Raw genomic sequence first — 22,689 nt, forward strand, 5'->3', positions numbered from 1 at the left:
CCATGACGTATTTGGACTGCATGAGCTATGTCTAAATAAGGTTATGATTTCTATGCCTATATAAGGATATGGTGATTTATACCTATATAAGGGCATGGATCAGGAAATTTACATTAGGGTCCTAAAATGCTATACAACAATGTATTTATATGCCTGCATATATTCATTGTTTTGGCACTATGGTACAATTCTACCTTTTCTTTACTCTGCTGGTGCATATAACCCACTTCATGCTTCAGAGCCTTTTTGAACATTCACGTTGAACCTGGATTGAATAAAATGAATTGAACGAAAGTAAGAAGGATCAAATTAATGGCAAAAATTAACAAAGCGGTGTTAAGGATATGAATTTAATTCATTGGATTCAAATATTGATGTGGCTGTGCAGCTTGGTGGAACCTATGATGGTTCCCCTAGTTGTTTAGTGATGTTGCAGCGCAATGGGACAAAGCGCGAAGCAAGTTTTGCACGCCAAAAGCATTTGAAAGGAGTAAACTGGTTTACAAATGATTAACTTTTGGATTACCAGGTGTGCATCTCATCCCTACTCAACTCATAGTATAATAAAACATAAAATATGTTAAAAAAATAGACATTCTTCTGTTAAAAAGATATTAAACGTAATAAATGTATAAAAACATAAAACTTAATTCCAGTACAAGTTCATTCTATTAACTATTTAAAATCTAGGGAAATACAATCATTAATAAGCACAGTTATTTCGGAATAATTAAATAACATGTATATACACATTCATAAAATGGCGTATCTTAAATCACTATATTTATAAAGAGAAGAAAAAGAAAGATCCTGATGCCTGGGATAGTACACCATTTATGCATTCAGCTGCTAACAGCAAGATATTAACCTAACCATTCCTTTATCTGTTATCTTCCTGTACAGCCGTTGATGTTTCTTGCCCTTTTTAGTTTTTACTATTTTTTCCCGCAAATTAGCCACATCCAGTGTAGGAATTTAGTGACAGCTATTACACATGGTACTTTTGTGCTGGTTAATACAATTCTCATGGCTATAGCGCTACTCCTAACACCCATAATTCTGCATTATGGCTGTAGCCATTTTCTCTGTGGTGCCTGGTATGCGGGGTAAACAAATAAAATGTGCGGATATTCCTCACCTTCTAGACAAAATTTGCACTTGCTGTCATTTCCTGTCTACCATTTGCATATGCTGCAATTTACCAGTAGTGACCCTGCCCGAAATTGGACATATAGACGTCTGACTCGGGGCTTAGTGAGGATATCCCAAAAATGCTCATATTGAGGGTAAGGTTTAAACTCTAAAAATGTACCAGTCAGGGAGATAGGCTCGGCAGTAAGTAAACTATTCCTATCCACCATGGTTAAATATAACCATTTCACTTATTTTTTTGAAGGGAATTGTTGACCCTCTGGGTCATCCCACAAGTGTCGAACTCCCATACCAATCAACGTTGTTTTGATATTTTACAACCACTTATCCTTACATGAAATATCAGCCGCCCATACATCTTTTAAAGCAGCAGCATAATTCACTAGCACAGGGGTAGACCATAATTAGCACCAATAAGCAATAGGATGAAATTTGGCAACCTCCGCCAGTCTACTACACCCTAGGTCATAGAAGACTGGCTGCAGAGGGGTATTAGATAGCAAACCAATTACATTTCGTACAAATTTATTCTGTGCCAAAGCTAGTGGCCTCAGATCATCGAATCCCCAGAGCTCTGCTCCGTAGGTTACAGAGGGAATAACCTTTGTGTTATAGATCTTAAGTAGTGGGTAGATGGGTTGGGTCAGCGACAACTTGTGTTCCTTCAGTAATGCACCAGCGAGGTGACCATGCTTTAGAGCCATGGTTTCTATCTGGAACCTCCAGCTGAGTTTACTCCCTCTTGTAATCCCTAGGTAATTAAAACCCTCTGTTTGTTCTAGGTGTTCTCCATTTAGCAATACCCTTTCTTTAATCGCCCGGTGCTTATGGAGGACTATATACTTGGTTTTACTAGTATTTATCTCCAGCCCACGTTCCTTGCAAAATCCCTCAAACCTGTTCAGGGCCCTATGCAGACCACTCTGTGTTTTTGAAATAATAAGAGTATCATCTGCAAACATAAGTATAGGTGTTCTTACGCCTGCCAGGGTTGGTGCATCTGTCGGGAATGTGGAAAAATGTGCTACAACTCCGTTAATAAACAGTGAAAACAATGTTAGCGCCAAAACACATCCCTGCCTCCCTCCCCCTCCACCCCCCTAAGAGACAGGAAATCGATTGGTCACATTGCTCTCTGAACTCCAGCGTACTTGTGCAAAGTTATCTGTGTACAAATGTATCACAACTGTTAATAGTTCTACAGGCATACCTAAATCCCTGCAAACTCCCTTCAGTTTATTTCGACACACCATTTCAAAAGCGGATTTTAAATCCAAAAATGCAGCGTATATAGTACCTCCAGGCAGCAGGACTACACGCCAATATATTAAGACAAACCTGAAAACTTGATCTACCGTGCTTACATTGGTGCGAAACCCTGCCTGGAATGGGGGACAATATATCCTTTTTAACAATCCAGTCTAATATCCTGTTAAGTACCATTCTTGCTATAATTTTTTGGATCGCATCTATAAGACTGATTGGACGATAATTGCCCGGGCACAAATGATCGCCTTTTCTATATATTGGTAAAATCTCTGCGCCCTTCCAGGAAGTGGGAGTTGGTGCACCACTAGATATTGCATTCGGTGGAATAAGTATATACTCTAGCCAAAGTGCCCTATCATTGTGGTACAGGTCGACCTATACACCATCAGGGTCAGGAGTTCTACCACTTGCAACCTCACCCAGCGCTATTTCTACATCTCCCCTTGCAAATTGTAATACACTGGCACAGGTCAATGCAATACAGCCTTCTTCGTTCTCACCATCTGCAAATTGTGATACATAGTGGCTGACCCACACTTGTGGTGCTACATGGTTGTGGGACACAGGTGCTTGTCCCCCTCTACCCCATTTGATCTGTTGCTAAAATGCCTGTTGGTTCCTGCCTTTGCTCGCCTCATAAAGATCCTCCCATATCTTCTCGTCCCAATCCTTTTTTGCCCGTTGCATTATGGATTTATATTTCTTTCGGGCGATCTTGACTAGGCTACAATCATTTTGTTTAATGGCAACTGCCAGTGCTTTATAGGCTGCCCTACAGTTCTTATTATACCAGCTTGCATCTTTACTCTTTTGTTTTTTCCTGTCGCTAACTGGTTTTAAGAAAAAGGTTCTAATTTTACAAAACAGTTCATCGTGCAAATCCATAATTCTATCATTTATCTCAGGCTTTGTTTTAATAGCTCATAGCTCTCCCAGAGTTTAAGAGACTGCAACCCTTATACCCGTGAGTGCTTGTTCATTACTCACTACCTTTTCCCACTTTAGCCATTCTCATATTATTGCATAACTGAACCTCTATAGTGGAGCATAACTGAAGTGGGGTTTGTGACTGGCCTATACCCTTAATTTCCATCTTTAGTAGGAGGGGATTGGGGTCGCTTTCAGCTTTCTCCAGAATCTCCATATCATGAATAAGATACCAATATTCCAGGTTGATAAGTATATAGTCGAATCGGCTTGAACTTACACCAATATTAAATGTGTTGGCTCCCTGTTTGTCTGAGGGTGAGCGGCCATTTACAGCTTTGAGCCCCCTCTCCATACACAGTGCTTTCATTTGGAGAGCTGCCTCAGTCCATCACTTTATCGGGGGCAGTTCTAAGATGGGGACGCTCCACAACATATCTTCCTCCTCAGTGAGTTTAAAATCTTTGCTATCAAGGGGTTCAAAAGTAGTGTTAACATCTCCTGCAATAATTAGATTTGAGGCACTAGTCAACCCCCCCACATAATCCTCCAGAATGTCGACTGTGTTAGACTGCTTACCACCGCTAAGACCACGTGCATTGACATTAACAACAATTATACATTTATTGGAGTTAGCCTTCAGACAGATGGAGATAATATCTGGGCTATCAATTATGATTGTACTTATACTAAAGGGCAAGTTCTGCCTGAACATATTATTAAACCCCCTGACGGTCTACCCTTTTGTCCTTGCACTGCTGGTTTATAAAATTATAATATTCTAATCGGTGTATTGGTTTGGTAGACCATGTCTCCTGGAATGCAAAGATTTCATTCTGTTCTATTAGTTCTTGCCAGTCCCTGGACGATACCTTGGACTGTAGCCCTGCAAAATTCCAGGACATACAGGATAATAACGTGCATGTAGTTGGATCGATTCATGGGGACCAATCTGTTCAGACGGTTGCTCTTCCCTTTTTTCCTTATTCGAGCTAGCAGTGTGGGACATAACTACCCCATTATTACTCATAGGAATTACCGGAATTCGAGGATGTTAGTCAATCACACTGGTCCAAGGGCTAGATGTAGGTAATTCATATTTACAGACTCTTAAATACCGAATTTTACCAATTCGGTATTTAAGAGTCGGTAAATATGAAGGGGGGAGATGTAGGTATTACAGATTCTGTGAATACCGAATCGTTAAGATTCGGTATTTACCGAATCTGTAAATACCGAATCGGTATTGCCCATTGATTGCTATGGGCCTTGAAGCCCATAGGAATCAATGGGCAATACCGATTCTGTAATTACAGAATCGGTAAATACCGATTTTAGCAATTGTGCAGGGGGTGTCACTTTGACACCCTCTAGCACCCCAAAGACGGGCATGTGTGCCATGTGGCACACAGACATGCCCTTAGGGCATGTCTGTCTGTCACATGGCTAGGTGTGCATGCACACATGTGCATGCACATCTGGAATCGGTATTTTACCACCCAATTGGATTGGGTGGTAAAATACCGATTCTGTAATGCCTTAGGAACTCTGAAGAGTCCCACCTACATCTGGCCGTTACCGAATCGGTAAAAATACCGATTCGGTATTTTACAAATTCGGTAAATTTACCGATTCGGTAAATTTACCGAATCTGTAAAATCTGACCCCCTACATCTCAAGATGCCAAATACCGGTCGGAAACGGCCGAATTCGGCCGTTTCCGACCGGTATTTGCCACCTACATCGGGCCCCAAGCCACTTAGGGGGGCAAACCTGTTTTCTATTCTAGCTCCCATACATCCGGGGTTACCCATTGTATCATGCCTTGCAACACTACCCATCATGTGTTCACCCAGTCTGACAAATTAATTGTTCGATACATATGGTGGATTGAGAAAAAATGCATAAGGCAGTGCTCTTATTTGGGTGACACCACCTGTAGTCCAACCCAGGTGATCCACAAGAAATCTTGGTAAAAAACGATTGTTGAAATTTAAGACCACACAGTCTCCCATTTTTGGTCCTGGACCCAGCCACTCTACTCTCCAAGCCATTATAAGTTGGCTAGCGATCAAATCCCCCCCCGAATGTCTCCTGTCTTTACTTGATGGGTCAGCTAGTGCAGGTACTTATTCAGCAATTGTGCAGTGGACTCTATCTGATGCTCTCTCAGCGGGGGGACATTCCCTTATATCAATACAAGCGGGGATGATGCTTTAGGGAGTATTAGCGACTGAAAAGCACTATGGGTTCGACTTAACACTCCTTTGGCATGTGTTTCATCAGCCCTCTTCTGCCACGCCGACGTTGGAAACCCAACATTTATGCCCCCACCTGTATTGTTACCTGTTTGATTGGCTTTTGGAATTACGTTCCCACCCAGTTTCCCCCTGCTTACATCACCAACAGGATGACTTTCAATAGATCGCAGCGAGGTAGCTGCTCTGCTACATACGAAATCCTGACCCAGAATCAGGTAGTCTACGGATGATTTAGCACCGGGTGCCCCACGAACATGCGGTGCACTAAGGGCTAGGGCCCTCAGTATTGGATTGCCCCCTCGAGGGTTCTCTTGTCGTAGATGTTATTATAGTATCAGAGCCTCCATCTGCTACTGGGTCTACACATTTACAACAACATTTCCTGGTGTCAGCTGGTAATCTATTTCCCCTTACGATTTCTGACAGTCTCTCCTCAATTGACACCATTTTACTTAATAAGGGGTCTAGTAATGCTGTGACTAGTGATTCAAGCCTAGTCCGAATTTCAGAGTCATGATCAGGGACAAGCGGGATATGTGTGCTCATATCGAACATGGACTGCATTGTTGCACTTTGTACCGTTCCCTCAGACAATGAAACTTGATCTTTCGGTTTAGGGATCTGCTGCTTTTATTTAGTCTTCGGCTTCTGTTTGCTCTTCTGCACGACACCTCCCCTGCACCTTTTAGCTGGCGGTTCCTCGTTAGCTACTATAGCCGGCCTTATCAAGCCCCCCACATGGTTTTCTTAGATCTAGTTGAGACCACATTTGCATTAGCCCCAGAGTCAGATATTGGCACAGCGGGAGCAATGGCTGCAGGGAGCTGTAGGGGCTTTACCATCATTGGTGGCACTTCTGGTACTATATCCAGGGTAGCACTAATAGATTCTCCCAAATTAGTAGAGTCAGGACCTGTTGTTACTGATACCTGCTCTCCCAGTACCCCATCTATGGGCGCTCTCTCGTAGTCAATAAGCAGTTGTTCATCAAATACTCGGGGACGTGGCGGGGATTTAGCCATGCTCAGGTGACCTATCGAGGAGTGCTTTTGGGTGGCAAGAGTGTCCAGGGAGAGTCTCTTTTCAGTCAGCTTAATTTCATGGTTCAAAACTGACTCAGCCCTGGTTAAAAATGCATGTGATATCCCCAGGATGCCTCACCCTGCTGATGCACAGGTCTCTTTCCTCTTACCCCTGCCTCTGTTTAACCAGGGATATACACACAATTACTGATACAGTTCAAGTACTAATCGGGTAAATACCGTTGGAATCACAATGCCAGGGTGTCCAGGATAGCCTGGGCCCAGCCTCTTCCGGGCTCTGATGGGCTAGGACGGGCCCGCCCTTGGTCCGGGCTTCGTCCGTGCTGCAGCCTGTGCAGCGTGGGGAGAGGCAGTGCTTTATGCGCGATCACCACGCCTCCCCATCACTCGCGACAGCTGTGGGCAAAGCGTTACACCCTGGGAGTTGAGGTCCGCTCCCAAGGTGATGCAGGCAGGCACCGGGAGAAGAGGGTGATCAATCCAGTGAAAAAGAAGAGCAACGGTCTTTTAGCCACGTTCCGCCAGGAACAGAATGGGCTTCTCCACAATCTGCAGGTAAAAGAGTTCAGCAGGGGTTCCCTCGCCGCATGGGAAGAGGCAGCGCTTTATGTGTGATGACTACGCCTCCCCCTCACTCGCTGCAGCTGTGGGCAAAGTGTTGCACTCTGGGAGTAGAGGTCCGCTCCCAAGGTGATGCAGGCAGGCACCGGGAGAAGAGGGTGATCAATCCGGTGAAAAAGAGGAACAATGGTCTTTTAGCTACATCCCGCCAGGAACAGAATGGGCTTCTCCACAATCAGCAGGTAAAAAGTGTTCAACATTGGACTATGATTCAAACAGAACCTGATTTACAACCATTATTTACAGCATTCTGATCTTTGCATTTCGACACTCAAAAAACATCAAAAAACTGTTGTCGAGCAAGAAGTCATAATGTCAAAGTGAGAAGTTTAAAGGCATGCAAAAGTATGCAAATTGCACACATTGTAACAATGCAATGATTAGAAAGCAGTTTGCTCATCCAACCAAGGGCATGACTATAACATTGCAACAGTCCAGTACATGTGACATGGCCAACGTGGTATATGCTCTGAAATGCCCTTGCGGTAAGATCTATTTAGGGAAAACAGAACGCAAAATAAAGATTCAAATTACGGAACATAAAAGTAACATCAGAATGAAGAATGTAAAGTACTCTGTAGCAATGCATTGGCAAGATGCAGGACATAACATCTCTCAATTATGTTTTACCATCTTGGAGGTATTAAAAAATCGACCTAATGTGGATCCACATAAACAGTTGTTGAGATCAGAATTTTATTGGATCAAAAAATGTAATACAACGCAGCCACAAGGATTAAATGACCGCATAGAACTTTCGTGGTTTTTATAATGGATAAATCTATTAGCAAGTATTGTCTGTAAGTTTATCTCGCTCCTTTCATGATCATTAAGTTTTCATTTTTATTGTCCTTGTATTTAAAACTCTGGCGCGTAATTACTATCAGACGCAGATCACTCTGCAGCGTTTCTTTTATCACGGGTAAGAATTTAAAGCTACGTTTTGCATTTGCAAAATAGTGGAGGATACAGGAGAATGTATTTATCAACACTGTCTTTTAATCACGGGGCACGTTTTCCTCGCATGTACACGTCCTATGGTGGTCCTGAACGTGGCGGCATGACAGGTTTTGAACTCTAAAGAGAGTTCTTGGTTTGACAGTGCTTTCACTGTAATCACGGGCACGTTTCTATACACGAATACGGTTCACTGATATTCTGAACTCGACAACTTAATTAATTCTTTTTGGTGTGTGGCTCTTCACAGATTTTATAGGACACAGCGCTCGCTATGTTACACGTAAACTCATAATAACCATGCACGATTATTTTAATATGAAGTCTTGAGACTAACTCGTTTTTCACCATTTTTGCATTTATTTTCCATTAGCGGGTGCATGATATCTAGAACATGTCCATTGATTGTTTGGACTGAACTGGCTCACGTTTTATTTCGTTTTTAGAGACCCCTGAGGAAGGATCATTTGTGGCCCTAAATGCATTGGGTTTTGATGAGTGATTGGATCACATAATACGATGTAATGAAGAATGAGTTATGAAACATCAAGAATATTAAATTCCTGATTTAAAAAGATGAAGTTGGATTAAAGTGTTTTCTGTGAACAGAAGACCATATATAATATGAAGAAAAACTAATCAGTTTCAACGTTTAAGTGAGCCCATCAGTTTGGTTCTCCAAACTTGGATAATTTGAAGCAGCGCTGGGTGAGCACTGTGCTTCTCCACCCTAGGAGTAGTATTCTCCAGCAAAGCACGTGGATCACTTCCTTATGGTCATGCTATAAAGTGCGGTGCCCACACACCAATAGCGTGTGGTGGGCGTTCCCAAGTTGACTTCTGAGCCCGAGAAGTGGGCTCTTACCTTGAACTCGGTCGTGAAGAAGAAGCCAGAGCAACCAAAAGCCAGGGAGAGGATGAGCCTGGTTGTGGACAGGGCTACCTTGAGGAAGAGAAAAAGCAACCGGAAGCCAGGCGTGGCAGAGCCTGGTTGTGGGCGGGGCCCACTGCCATGAGCGGTTGAGCAGAGAAGAGAAGCAGACGGAGACTTTGCTCTGTGTTTGGGCGACCGCCTCTCCATTTGAGGGACAGAGCAGCTGCACCGTGTGATAGCGGCACAAGCGGGACCGCACACCAGGAAAAGGAGAGATGCTGTGTGCTAGCATCAGCAAAGGTACTGCTGTGACCGGAGGCAGGTGAGTGTTGTTCCTCCCACCTCCTACTGGAAGGCGGGCACTGCACCGCATCCCGAACGCGGGCAGCGGCGGGCTTCCTTTTGCCTTCCCTTGAGGAGAGAGAGAGGCCTGCCGATTGCGGGCTTACAAGGAGAATGGGTGCAGCTGTCCCCGTTGGCCTGGAGTAGTGGCGAGGCCCCTCTCCCATGTTGGTGGCAGCTACCCCCGGATTGTGGACAGCTGCCGATTCAGGTACACTGTTGGGGGCTTTTGTACTTGCTCCCGTGGACGTTGCGGGCGAGTACAGGACGGGGCCCCCCCAAACCCAAAATTGACGCATTCCCTGTCTTAGGCGGGAACGTGGCCCAGCAACCGACAGGAAGACAGAGCCTGACTTTGGGGGCGGGGCGCTGTGTTTTCAACTACAATTTGGTTTTAAAAGCACCTGTTGCAGCGTTTCTTGCCGCCTGCAATTTTCAGGCAACCATAAAAATGTCAAGATAACTCTGGCAACTGGTGGACCTGATGCAGAGAGATCAGAGTTTTGTCTAGTGGAAGTTTTGACTCATCATAGAGTAGCGGCAGAGATTAAAATGCTTGCTGCAAAGCATATGTACCTTGCAGATCACAAAGTGCATACAATGTAAATAGGTCAGTGCGTTACTGATTCTGACAGAGACCCCTTTTATTTTGAAGGTTTTATAGAGCGCGAACAAGATCCTTGCGGATATCAGAGCGCTTTACAATGAACAAAGATGATTATACAAAATGAATAGCAAGACACAATATAGAGAACAAGCATAGGATAAATAAAATAAAACACACAGAAAGAATCGTAAAAATACCAAAGCATGGGATCAAAGTTGGTCCAAGAACATAAACAGCAAGTCTCGGTTGAAAAAGATTCAGAGCCGGGAAGAGTGGTCAAGTGAATTTTGTAATGAGAATCGCTTTTACTTCCTTTTTGAAAGATACGAAAGAAGAATTCAATTGGGTTTGAGGGGGAAGAGTATTCCAAATCCTAGGCGCCATCCCAGAGAAGGTTCGTTTATATGTTTTTTTTTATTGAATCTTTGTGGTTTCAGAAGCAGGTTATCTGCACCCCTAGAGGACCTTGAGCCACCAGAGATTGCCAATTTCTGTGCGAGATAAATGGGTGCCTTGTGGTGTAAGGCCTTATGTGTCATGCAAGCAATTTTTAGCTGAATTCTTGCTTCGAACGGGAGCCAATTCAGGGATTTTAGGTCAGGGGAGATGTGGGAACTTCTTTTCGAACCGGTGATGAGTCTTGCTGCAGAGTTTATTGATGCTCTAAGGGGGGCTGTAGTCGTTTTTGGGAGGCCGCAAAGAGAGACAATCCCATAATCCACACGAGGGGTAACTAGTGCTTATACAGCCTGTTTGAAGTCGTTGACTGGTAAGAATGGTTTCAACTTCCTTAGAATGTTCAACTGGAAGTTTGCTCCCTTTGTAGCATTGCTGACGTGTTTCTACATTCTGAGATTGCTGTCCAGAGTTATTCCCAGTGATTTTGCTGAGTCCACGATAGTTGGTTGCACGTTAAGTGCAGTGAGATGTTGGATTAAGTTTTGCATCAAAGGGATTTTAGCGGGGGGGCTATAAGGAGGAATTCAGTCTTAAGAGCGGTCAGTTTGAGATGATTTTCTGCCAACCATGTTTGTGTGTTCATGAGTGTGGAGTTAAGCTGTTTAATGTCTTCTAAGGTGTTAATCTTTAGATACAGTTGTGTATCATCGGCGTACATATGATAGTGCACGTTAGTCGCTTAAAGAATTTCAGTGAGCGGCTCCATGAACAAGTTAAAGAATGTCGGGGAGAGTGAGGATCCTTGTGGGACGGCCAGCCTTACTGGAACTGGGTTGGAAAGAGTGTTGCTAATCTTGAATTGTTGTGTTCGGTTATGAAGAAAGGAGGTAAACCAGTTAAGCACAGGTCCTGAAAGACCCATCCTCAGTCTGAGCAGATCCAGCAAACTCTTGTGTTTGACCGTATCAAAAGCTGAGGATAGGTCCAGCAGGATGTGTAGGCATGAGCCGTTCTGGTCCAGGATTTGAAGTGCATCATCAATAATGTGAGTCGTGGCTGATTCTGTGCTGTGCCCTGCTCTGAACCCTGATTGGTGTTTGTCAAGGAGGTCAAAGTGAACAATATGTTTTGTTAGTTGGTGGTGTACACATTTTTCAAGCAATTTGGCCAGGGTAGGGATATTGGATATAGGACGATAGTTGTTAAGATTCGTGGGGTCAGTTGTAGGTTTCTTAAGGATGGGTGAGACTTGGCCGACTTTGAGGGAATCTGGAATGCAACCTTGTTGGAGTGAACTGTTGATGATTTTGGTCCATAGCGGAAGCAGCCATGGGGTTAGGTCTTTCACAGCGTTAGCAGGGAGTGGGTCGATGAGGTGGTTGGAAGGTTTCAAGGCATTTAGAATCTTACCCAAAGCCTCTTCCGAGTAGGTGTCAAAGGACGACCAGGCGGCATTGTTCTTTGGGACACACTTTGAAGGGATTTGGTGTGTAGTAGTTGGTGGTGACGAGGGGGTTTGTGAGTAAGGCACAGAATAAAGTAATCGGTCCTTTAAGAGAGAGTTCTCAATGTTGAGGGTATTCTGAGTGAAGAAGGCGTAGAATTGTTCACAGTTGGGTTGCGATTGGGCGGCGTCTTGTAACCGTTGAGGGGCATCCTTAGATTGAGTTTTGATTAGCTCAAAAAGTTTTTGGGGTGATTTCTAGCTTGGTCTAGTTGGTATTTGAAAAAGTCTGCTTTGGTGTGCTGAATCTTCTTGTAATAGGCGTTTCTCTTTTTCCTTTGTAATTTGAGATGAATAGTCGATGGACTGATCTCCAATTGCATTCAGCAACTCTGAGAGAGCGTCTGTCTTTGTTGAGTAGGCTATTGTACCAAGGTTTTGAGTCTTTAGTGGAGACACTCTTAAGTTGAAGAGGGGCAACCTCATTAATTATTGCGGTCCTCGAGTTAAGGTAGTGATTGATGAGATCATGCACGTCTGTGGTGCCAGCAGGAGGCAATAGAAGGTTGTAGCTTGAGAAAGGTAGTGTGTTTTTGTTGAGTTGTTTCAAGTCTCTTTTCCAGATCTTTGGTTCCGTGGCCTGAACTGAGTTAAATTTGACCGTTTCCTTGATAAAGAAGGTAATGATGTGGTGATTAGACCAGTCGCAGGGTTGTTTCGATTCCATTTGAATGTCGTCAGTTTTGGAGATTATTAAATCCAGGGTTGAACCTTCCTTATGTGTAGGGCCATTACAGGATTGGGTCAGGGCTAGATCATCCAGGAAGATTCTGAGGCATTTGACAATTGTGTTGTTGTTGTCATTCCAGTGGAGATTGAAATTGCAGAGGAATATTTGGTTGTTTTGCATACCGGTGTTAGTTGAAATCATATCCATGAGTTGTTCCGAGAAAGTGAGATTGTCACCTGGTGGATGATAGAAGAGGTGCAGTGAACAAGCTTGTTTGCCGTTGCTGCTAAGGTCTAGGCAGAAGTATTCACAGGACGTGAGGACCGGGGATGTGGCTCTATTTACAGTGATGTCATTACGATGAATACAGGCTATACCTCCACCTATTTTACCAATTCTGTCTAATCTGATGATGTCGTAGTTCGGGGGAATTAGAATGTCCATCAGTGGTGTGGAGGAATCAGTTAGCCAGGTTTCAGTTAACAATAGCACGTCTAGTTCTTGTGAAAGGATAAGCTCAGCTATGTCAGAAGCATTTCTGGAAGCCAATCTACAGTTTAGGAGTGTGCATTTGAGCCGGAGAGTAAGGAGGGAACAGGAGGGGTCTTGGGTGAGATGGACGTGAGTAAGGTTGCTCTCGACAATCCCTCTATTATTGTGTCTGGCAACTCTGAGTGGGTTAGGGTGGAGAGGAGGGATGGTCAACTGAGTTGCGGTAATGCAATTATTGGTAGAGGGTGCGTAGGATTGAAGAAGAGCTAGTATATCACTCTCGGAGAACGTATTGATGCTTCGCCTAGGACGAGAACGTGTATTGAGAAGGGGAACTGAATTCCGAATGGGTGGAGTGAGTTTAGTGGTGTGAGTTAGGTGGTGTGATCGGTAGTTCAGGTTAAATGCTTTTGAGGAAAAATTACGCCCAGGTTAGTTGGATATCCGATCCTTGAGAGATTGGAGTTCCTTTTTAATCTGGAGTAGAGCCAACATTATTTCCTCAAATCTAAGGTCGGGGTCAGATGTGACCGGGGTAAAAGGCTGTGTACTGCATGAGGGGGGCTGCAGAGGTGCAGGTAAGGCTAATGTTGGAGGTAGTATTGTGTGGGAGGGTGGATGAATGGGGGCTATAGAGGTCTGAGTTGAGTGGGTGGGTGGTTGTAAGGTGGGTGGGGATAGGGACGTAGGGAGTGGGAGTGCTCATCCTGTAGCGTATTGTCATCGCGGTAGTGTGAGGACAGGACCTGTGTCTGCCTAAGACTACGGAGAGGTGGATGTTTTTGACAAACTTGCGTTGCAAGTTAAATCTGGGTCTCCATCTGACCCAGTAAGGCCTGCTCTCTTCCGAGGGCCAAGCTTTTATGGGGCGTACAGTTGTATGCTCCCTTGTCAATCTCTCCTTGGAAACTGGAACTGTACCATCTAAGTGGAAACAAGCCGTGGTGTCCCCGATTATTAAAAAGCCCACCCTGGACCCCTCTAAGCCTGAAAGCTATCGCCCCATCTCGTTGCTACCCTGGCCAGCCAAGATCACTGAAGCCCACGTCAACTTGGCCCTGTCTGAACATCTGACTCGGACCAATGCCCTCGACCCCACACAAAACGGATTCCGTGCTGGGCACAGTACGGAAACTGCGTTACTTGTGATGGTGGAACATCTCCGGGCAAGGTTGGATGCTGGTCAAACGGCGGCGCTTATTTTGTTAGATCTTAGCGCCGCCTTTGATACGGTAGACCACAGCATCCTCCTGCGTCGGCTCGAGGAGACTGGTATTGGCGGTCAGGTGTTGCAATGGTTCCGCTCCTTTTTAGACGACCGCTCCTTCTGTGTTGCCATCCCTCCCTTCAAGTCCAGTTACCAACCACTGGCCATGGGGGTTCCGCAAGGGTCCTCGCTGAGTCCCACGTTGTTCAATCTATACGTGAGACCGCTGGCTGATGTCGCTAGGCAGTGGGGCCTTACTTTGGTCTCATATGCCGACGACACTCAGCTGGCGGTTACTCTCAGCGGGGATGCGGAAATTGAGGCCCCCAGGTTTCAGTCCGGACTGAAGGCGGTGGCTAGTTGGCTGACAGGCAACTGCCTTCAGTTAAACGCCACTAAAACAGAGGTGATGGTCGTCGGGAAGGGAGTGGAGCTGTGGGGTGACCACTGGTGGCCCTCAGAGCTGGGTCCTACTCCGATCCCGGTATCGGAAGTGAAAAATCTGGGGGTGTGGCTGGATGCGGGCCTCTCCTTTATAGGCCATACTAAGAGAACTGCGGCCTGCTGTTTCGGTCTCCTGAGGGGCTTGAGACCTGTTCTCAAGTTCTTTGACGCCCCGACCAGGCAGCTGGTGATCCAGGCCACTATCATCTCTCGCCTGGATTATGCCAGCTCTCTCCTGGCTGGGGCCAACCAGGCTGAACTAACCCGTTTACACTGCGGCGAGGGCGATTGTTGGTTTACCCAGATTCTGCTCAGTGACAGGTGTCCTTCGCTCCCTACACTGGCTCCCGGTTAGAAAGCGCATCCTTTTTAAGGTCTTGTGCCTTGCTTTTAAAATCTTGAGAGGCACAGGCCCGGAAATCCTGTCGAGTTGTCTGTCTTTTTATGTCCCTGCCCGTTGCCTCCGCTCTCAAGGTCTGGCCCTTGCGGTGGTTCCCAGATTCAGGCTTAGCCGCATGGGAGGCCGCTCGTTTAGGGTAATGGCTGCGTTAGCATGGAACTCCCTGCCCGTTGAAATCCGCCTGCTGGAGGACCTTTTGACTTTTCGGAAGGCCTTAAAAACCTTCTTGTTTTAGTTGTTTCTTAGTCTCTGTTCTTGCCTCTCGTTGTGTTACGGGCTACCTTGTCTCTGCGCCAGGACGCTCCTTGGCTGGAGTATCTGTGCGCACAATAAATAGACGTAACATAACATAACATAACATAACATGTTGAGGGGAGAGTAATTATGATGAGAATCATTAAAGGGTATATGTGCAGAGATCAGCGGGTTGTTGGAGGGTGTAGGTGGCTGAGAAGATGGGGTCGCTGGCTGTAATGTAGGAGTGGTGAGGGTAGATGAGAGCATGGGGAGCTCAGAAGATAATGCGTGGTCGTTAAGTTCCTGTGAGGTCAGGACATGTGGCAAGGCATGGCTTCGTGTGGGGAGGCTAAGACGGGGTGAGAGCATGGGAGGAGTAGCAAAAAAGTGCAAGGAATTTGAGACAAGAGAAATGTTGGTATTACGGTGGGGGGTGGCTATCATCATGTCATGAAAGGGAGCAGTATCCGATGATGGGACAAGTGTTGTGACGGTCGTGTCGGGAGATCAAATGTGTGGGGTTGTTGGGGTGATGAGGGGTGTGAGGTTAGGGGGGGTCGTCTGGGTGTGGATAATGTAAGAGTCAGACACCAGAGGAGGAGGGGGAGGACATGTAGGAAGGGGGCAGAGGGGTTGGGGGTCTAAGATGTCAGGATGGGTGGGTGAGGAAACTCCCTGTGTGATGATACTGGAAGGAGATAGAAATTGGGAACCCACATGAGGTTGGGACACTAGGTTTTTGATGGTAGGGAGATGTTGTCCATGAGAGAAAGATTGCGGTCTGTGGCTTGCATAAGGATGATACCGTTATTGTATATGGTGATGGTTGCTGTCGCCTGGAAGAGCTGGGAGGACGAAATGTATAAACGAATGGCATGCACGGTTTTCCTCAAAGAAGAGATGGAGAGTGAGGTGAGGAATGCTTTCCTCCATTGGGCTCTGCGTTTTGTGTGGAGAATGAGGTCTGTGGTTGTAATCCCATTGTGTGTAGAAAAATAAAGATTGGCAAAGAGTGTTTCAGGGTGCCCTTTTATAAAATTATGCTTGAATCGTTTGGCTGATTTTTTTGTGAGGTCGGAGGGGTAAATGATGTTGTAGGAGTTTATGCCTGCGGGTTCCATTATAAGGGTAGTACAATTGGGGAGACGGTAAGAGGAGATATGTGAGGAGAGTGCGTTAGCCTCATGGAGGAGTGAGGTATGATGAGAGGGTTGGGAAGAGGAGAGTCGGTGAGGAAGGGGGGAGGGCAGTCCCTGAGGAGGTGGTTGTGGGTAGGGTCAAAGGAGTCTTGGTTGTGGACCGGGATGCGGAATGTGGAGGACAGTCACTGAAGAGGAGATTGTGGATGGGAAGTAACGGGCAGGGTGGCGTGGAAGCGACAAATGCTGCAAAGGGGATTGTTACTTGCAGTTTATATATTTAACCCCTTCCCCGCTCATGACGAGCTCAGCTCGTCATGAGTTGCGACGCTCGCACGCTCATGATGAGCTGAGCTCGTCATGTAACGCGGCTTTTTTTAAAACGCCGCGCACAGCGGGAAAACCGCTAGCGGCGATGCGGTTAAATCCTAACACAGAACAGTGAGCTATTAACTGTCATCAAAGAGCTGCATGCAACTGCAAGGTAATAGATTAGAGTGTAATGATTTTTCCCTAGTCTTTCATTATCCTAATGTTACAAAAAGGGTTTACTTGGGTAGAAATCAATTTTTATTAGTAAAGCCAACGCCCAACCATGGTGTTACATTTTAAATTCTTCGTTTGTGATTCTCCAGACCAAGCACTCAAACTACACTGTCTACCAATAGGGATGACTTGTGACTCCTGCACTTTGCAGTCCGATGTCTGATGTAACATTTCCTAAACACTGATTTACACACTTATGATTTGTTGTCTCTGTGTACTGTGTATGTGCTGTAAAGTGTATGAACAGCCACGGCCGGTGGTAGGTGTAACTGCAGGGCGGTGACGTAGGGAGGGGGAGGGGCAGGGTGGAGGATTGTAATGTATGGATTACAGACTTTAACAGGTAAGTAAAGATATAAATAAATAAAACGAATTTCGTTGTGTGCACTGCATCACCAAATGTGATGCAGTGCGCTCAACGAAATTCGTTTTATTTATTTATATGTTTACTTACCTGTTAATGTCCGTAATCCATACATTACAACCCCCCACACTGCCCCTCCCCCTCCTTACGTCACTGCCCTGCAGTTACACCTACCACTGGGCGTGGCTGTGTATGAGTGGCGCTATAAAATAAAATAAATGCATGAGACAGAGTGTGGCTATGGAGACTTGAGGGACACTGTTGAAGGGTGGTAGTGAAGGAATCTGTGGAGAAGGAGGCCATTGGGGGGTGGCAACAAACATTGTTGCAAAGGGCACCACCAGTGCTAAAGCCGGCCCTGAGTATGGCGATAGTCTTTGGTAGTGGATTGTGATGAAGCCTATCATGAGCAAATGCCAGTCAAGTTTCCTGGAATACACTTCCTAAGAGTACTGGGAGTGGATTGTGCAACGGATGAAGGGGGCACTGGATCAAACAGGGAAAGCGCAGGGGCAGGTATACTGGGGTAAAATGGCGGACTATGTGTGGAGGTCTGTTTTTTAAAAATGTTTACATCTGTGAAATGAAATTGGCTAATGCCAAAGCTAATGAACAGCCTGTAAAATCAATTCCTATAGCCAGCTGATCCACAGTAGCCAATGCCAGAAAGGGGCTGCCCAAAATCCAGTTTCAGTATCTGTATATGATGCCTTAGTTTTGTTATTTGGTGTGTGGTGTTTGTGTTGTTTGACAGCATAAGCTCCAGCCAGACAGATAGAGCAGTCTGTAAACGAGACATAAAAAGAGTTCCCAAGTCAGCAGTGGAAAAATGCAGCTCATCCACTCAGAGCACTATTAGATTGAAACATGCGCAAGGGGAACAATTGGGAGGAAAGCTACTGAATCAAGAGCAGTCAACTGTAATAGACAACAAACCCATCCAATCATGGGCAAGGGTCTGACCCACAACCTACTCTATATATTCAGTAGTTGAAACAATAGGTTTGCCCAAAAAACTGACAAAGTTGGCTGTAACCTCACCGGGAACTAAAAATCAGCTTGAGCACACAAAATAACAGTTGTACTTTAGTGGCACAGAAAATATTGTCGTCCAGACTCTTTGAAAAAAATATACTTAACAAAAGGCACCTTTAATCTAGATATCGCATTTTCTAAAAATGTATTGCAAATTACAAACATCTACATTAAATATATAATCAGATTAAAAACAAAAAACAGCGCCAGTATTTTCTTGCATTTAGCAGATACTTTGGGCTTTAGAGATTAATAAAAGGATAACAAAAAGAACAACATCAAGATTTACGACAAAAAAATACAAGTTCATAACCCTAAGCTCAATCAATCATGCGTGGGGGATACAGCTATCCGATGTTTCCCATTGGCCTCAACATCGGAGTCGCCCATCTGCGCACGGGGTCCCATGTCCCAGTAAAAGTCATTAAAATGCTCAAAGGTTCTTTCTCGTGCTTACGTACATGATTTACAGCCCACAGCGAGCGACTCTGAGATGGAGGGGGTGTATCAAACTAATGTTTTTCTGCCAGACTATTTCTGGAAGACCTCCTTGTATTTTTTCCCAGGGTCAATATCTCCCCACGGTATAAACAGAACATTTAAGCTAGAGAAACCCGAATCCCTGTAATTATTTCGGAGAGCAGGCAGAGTGGAAGAAGGGGCAGGCACACCAATTCTGATCTGCTTCAAGTAAGTGTTTGCATGACTGTCGTGTGTCTTGGGAAGTTTTTGATTGCATTTTGGTCGGATGGGTGTACCGTGTCGTTTATCTGCGCAATACAATTAACGTGTTAGCTACCATATAATACTTAAACCTTGTGTTGGAGGAAGACTAACGCCATGGTGGCAACGAAAACAACATGATTTAGTACTTTACTGGATCTGCTAAAAATACGAAAGTTGTAGGCATAAAATTGCTTCTTGCGTAATATACATGTGACAAGCAGACCACTCATTAAATAACAATCACACAATTTAGATGATTTTATTTGCAAAGTTTGGAGTAGTTACTCCTCAAGTCTAAAACATCGTAAAATGACTGTTATCGCATGTCTCATCCACTGGTGCTTGTGTGCATTCTTCTGAGTCGCAAAACAAGCACATATATATATAATGCACACACGCACACAGGTTCACGTAGAATTCCTCAGAGATATGTACGACAGACATATGTTTGATATATTAAAGAGAATGCCTTCGCTAAAAACAATATTTACTGTGACAAGCTATAATTGTACTTGCAAACAACACACGGTTTATTTCGCTCAATAACACAAACAATACGTGAGCCAACAAAAGGAGTAATCTCTCTCTCTCCCGTCCATTCCCGCCCCAACGGGTGCTGTTTGGTATTTTGATTCCTGGCACATCGAAAATCAACAGTCCTTGGTAGCACACGAAAAAAACAATCACATATATTTTCATTTTTTGTTATACAGGTACTTTTTGTAATTGTTTTATTGTATTTAGCATTTCTGTGACGCGTTGCAGCCACTGGCGTTCTCTTGAACCGCTGAGCAGTCCTTGAATACTTTACCGCAGGGCAGTCGTGTCTGTGTACTGGGGAGGGAATGACATGTGCGTGCAGTGTGACCTTGGAAGCAAACATTCGGTGTAACGCCAAGAGCCGGAGGGGGGCTCCTGTTCCGCTCTTGCGGACTTGGCACTGTCTGTCGCTAGGCTTGCTGATGAAGCAGAAATGTATCAGACTTTAGCAACACGCACTTCGGCCAGGCAGTGCTTGGACTTGTAGTTTTCTGGTACAGATCCCTGCTCTTTATGAAGGGGTGGGGGTTGGGGGGTGGGGGAATCAGTATTTGTACTTTCATGGAGTCTGCTCTTATGGCAAGTTCTGATTTCACTCTGTGGGCAAAGTGCGATTTTTAGTACAGAAAAAAGTGACACTGACCAATGTTTTTTTTTAAATCCTGGGATGTACTGGGTGTGTTATGCATTAGCGGCTTGCATACATTGATGGGTTTTATTGGTAGTGGTTAACAGAAAACACCACAACATATGAATGAACTCTGAATATTTGCACCATTATCAAAGGCTTCTGAGCCTCTTATCGATCTCCTGGAACTAATGACCATAATGTTGTTCCATTAATAGGATACACATGGTGCAGTAGGACTTTAAATGTCACCAGGGGGATCCAGGTGCATTGCCTTTTGTAGTCATCAAAGATATAATAATTATTTGTTTTTACTGCCAATATGTCTTGTCGAAGAAATATATATGTATGATTGTATCTCCCTTCAAACCATTTTCAAATATTACTTATAACAGATTGCATTCAAATCCCCCTGCTACTTGTCACATGCCTAAACATTTTCCAAATCTGATTTTTCAGGCAGCACATCATGCAAAGACTCGGTGCATATGGACTTCCAACAGGGATTCTCCACTTCTGCTCCAGATATGTCCAACTACTCTTTCCTCACTGCCAGCGAAGAAAGTTGGAAGGATCTGCTTTCAGTATCCCCAAATGCCTCAGTGGACCAGTCATCCCTCACGCCCTGTCACAAAAGTATGCCAGTGGATTACCAATTCGAGCTGATTCCTGCCATTTATGGAATTATCTTCGCCATTGGATTTGTTGGAAATTGTGTGGTAGTAACAGTGCTCTGTCTCCACAATGGCCCCAAATCAGTAGCAAATCATTACTTTTTCAACTTGGCAGTAGCCGACTTGTTATTTTTAGCCACTCTCCCCCTGTGGGCAACCTACTACGCTGTTGGCTACAACTGGCTCTTTGGATCTGTGATGTGTAAAATTTCGGGGTCCATTTTATGCCTCAACCTATTTGCAAGTATATTTTTCATCACCTGCATGAGTGTGGACCGGTACTGGGCCATTGTTCACCCCTTCCAGTCACAAGGGCGGACATTGCATCAAGCTTATGTGGTGACTGGATTGATTTGGGGGTTGGCTTGTCTGGCCTCTCTTCCTACCTTTTATTTCCGTGAAATACAGTACATTGAACATCTTCGAGTTAACGCGTGTGTGATGGCGTACCCTGCGGAGAGGTACTCCGACTGGTGCGCGGGAGTAGCTTTAGTAAAAAACATGCTTGGATTTTTTGTTCCTGTGTTGATCATCATGACTTGCTATCTGAGAATAGGAAAGCATCTGATGAGTTCTAAGTCACCTGGGGAAATTAGGTACAGAAGAGACAAGGTCCTCATTATGTGTGCGGCCATTTTTGTGGCCTTCCTAACATGCTGGCTTCCATTCCATGTCCTAACGTTCTTAGATGCCTTGTCGAGAATGGACATCATCATAAACTGCCAATGGATAGACACAATCGACGTGGCTATGCCCTTCAGCCTCTGCATGGGGTTTGCAAACAGTTCCATCAACCCCTTGTTGTACGGCTTTGTGGGCAACCAGTTCAAAGACAATTTCAAAGACATCTTTCAGCCAAGGCCTCCTCAGTTTCTAAACAGCCAGCAGTGCTCCTCGTCAAGGAAGGGCAGTTACCTTAAAGAAGCAGGGCCCATGCAAATATAAGGCTGCAAGGATAAAAGCCATTCAACACTAGTTTGTTGATTACAGACTAAAGACTTATCTTTCTTGTGCTTGCACCTCAATGTAGAGCAATATGTCGGTTATTCAACTCATGAACTGTCGCACCGTGTGCCCGAAATCCGTGTAATAAATCCTATTTAGTCACAGACGTTTCATTCTTGAGTGAAAAAAGTATACACTTGTCTATAATGACATTGGTGATGCTATACAAAACACACACACACATAACGTTCTCCGATCAGAACTTGGCAAAAAATATTGGAAAGATTCATTATTTAATTTTATGTATTTAATGTTCTGCAGAAAGATATGATGTGATGGGAAGGGAAGGTGAGAGCTGCCTTGCTGAGCTGATTTTTACGTGTCATGCTTACATTTTGCAACCGGGAGAAAAAGTGACCTGTCCAGAATCACATTATTTTTTGATCAACCTTAAAAGCCATGATTTGAACCGTGGTTTATTGACTGCAAAGTCAGCAGTAGAGATGTGCAGAAAACATGACACACGTCCTCACATTTTATCTGTGCATTCTTTAGACATTTACGTTGATGTATTTTGACTTATTTTTCAGTTGGGTTTATGATTTGTTTAACAAATTCTTGATTATTTATAAAACATACGATATTTGAAAATCCTATTTTCTGATTGTTGAATATGGTTCATTTTT

General features: G+C 44.6%; 1 protein-coding gene across 1 annotated transcript; it reads left to right on the forward strand.

Moving 5' to 3' along the window:
* The first annotated feature begins 18,962 nt into the window (after window positions 1-18,962).
* Window positions 18,963-22,165, forward strand: AGTR2 (angiotensin II receptor type 2). Its single transcript, XM_078685936.1, has 2 exons — window positions 18,963-19,180; window positions 20,844-22,165. The coding sequence occupies exon 2, from the start codon at window positions 20,873-20,875 to the stop codon at window positions 22,001-22,003; it is 1,131 nt and encodes a 376-aa protein (XP_078542062.1). The 5' UTR covers window positions 18,963-19,180; window positions 20,844-20,872; the 3' UTR covers window positions 22,004-22,165.
* Window positions 22,166-22,689: the final 524 nt, after the last annotated feature.

The sequence above is a fragment of the Lissotriton helveticus genome, chromosome 4_1, assembly GCF_964261635.1.
Source record: "Lissotriton helveticus chromosome 4_1, aLisHel1.1, whole genome shotgun sequence".
Taxonomy (NCBI): Eukaryota; Metazoa; Chordata; class Amphibia; order Caudata; family Salamandridae; genus Lissotriton; species Lissotriton helveticus.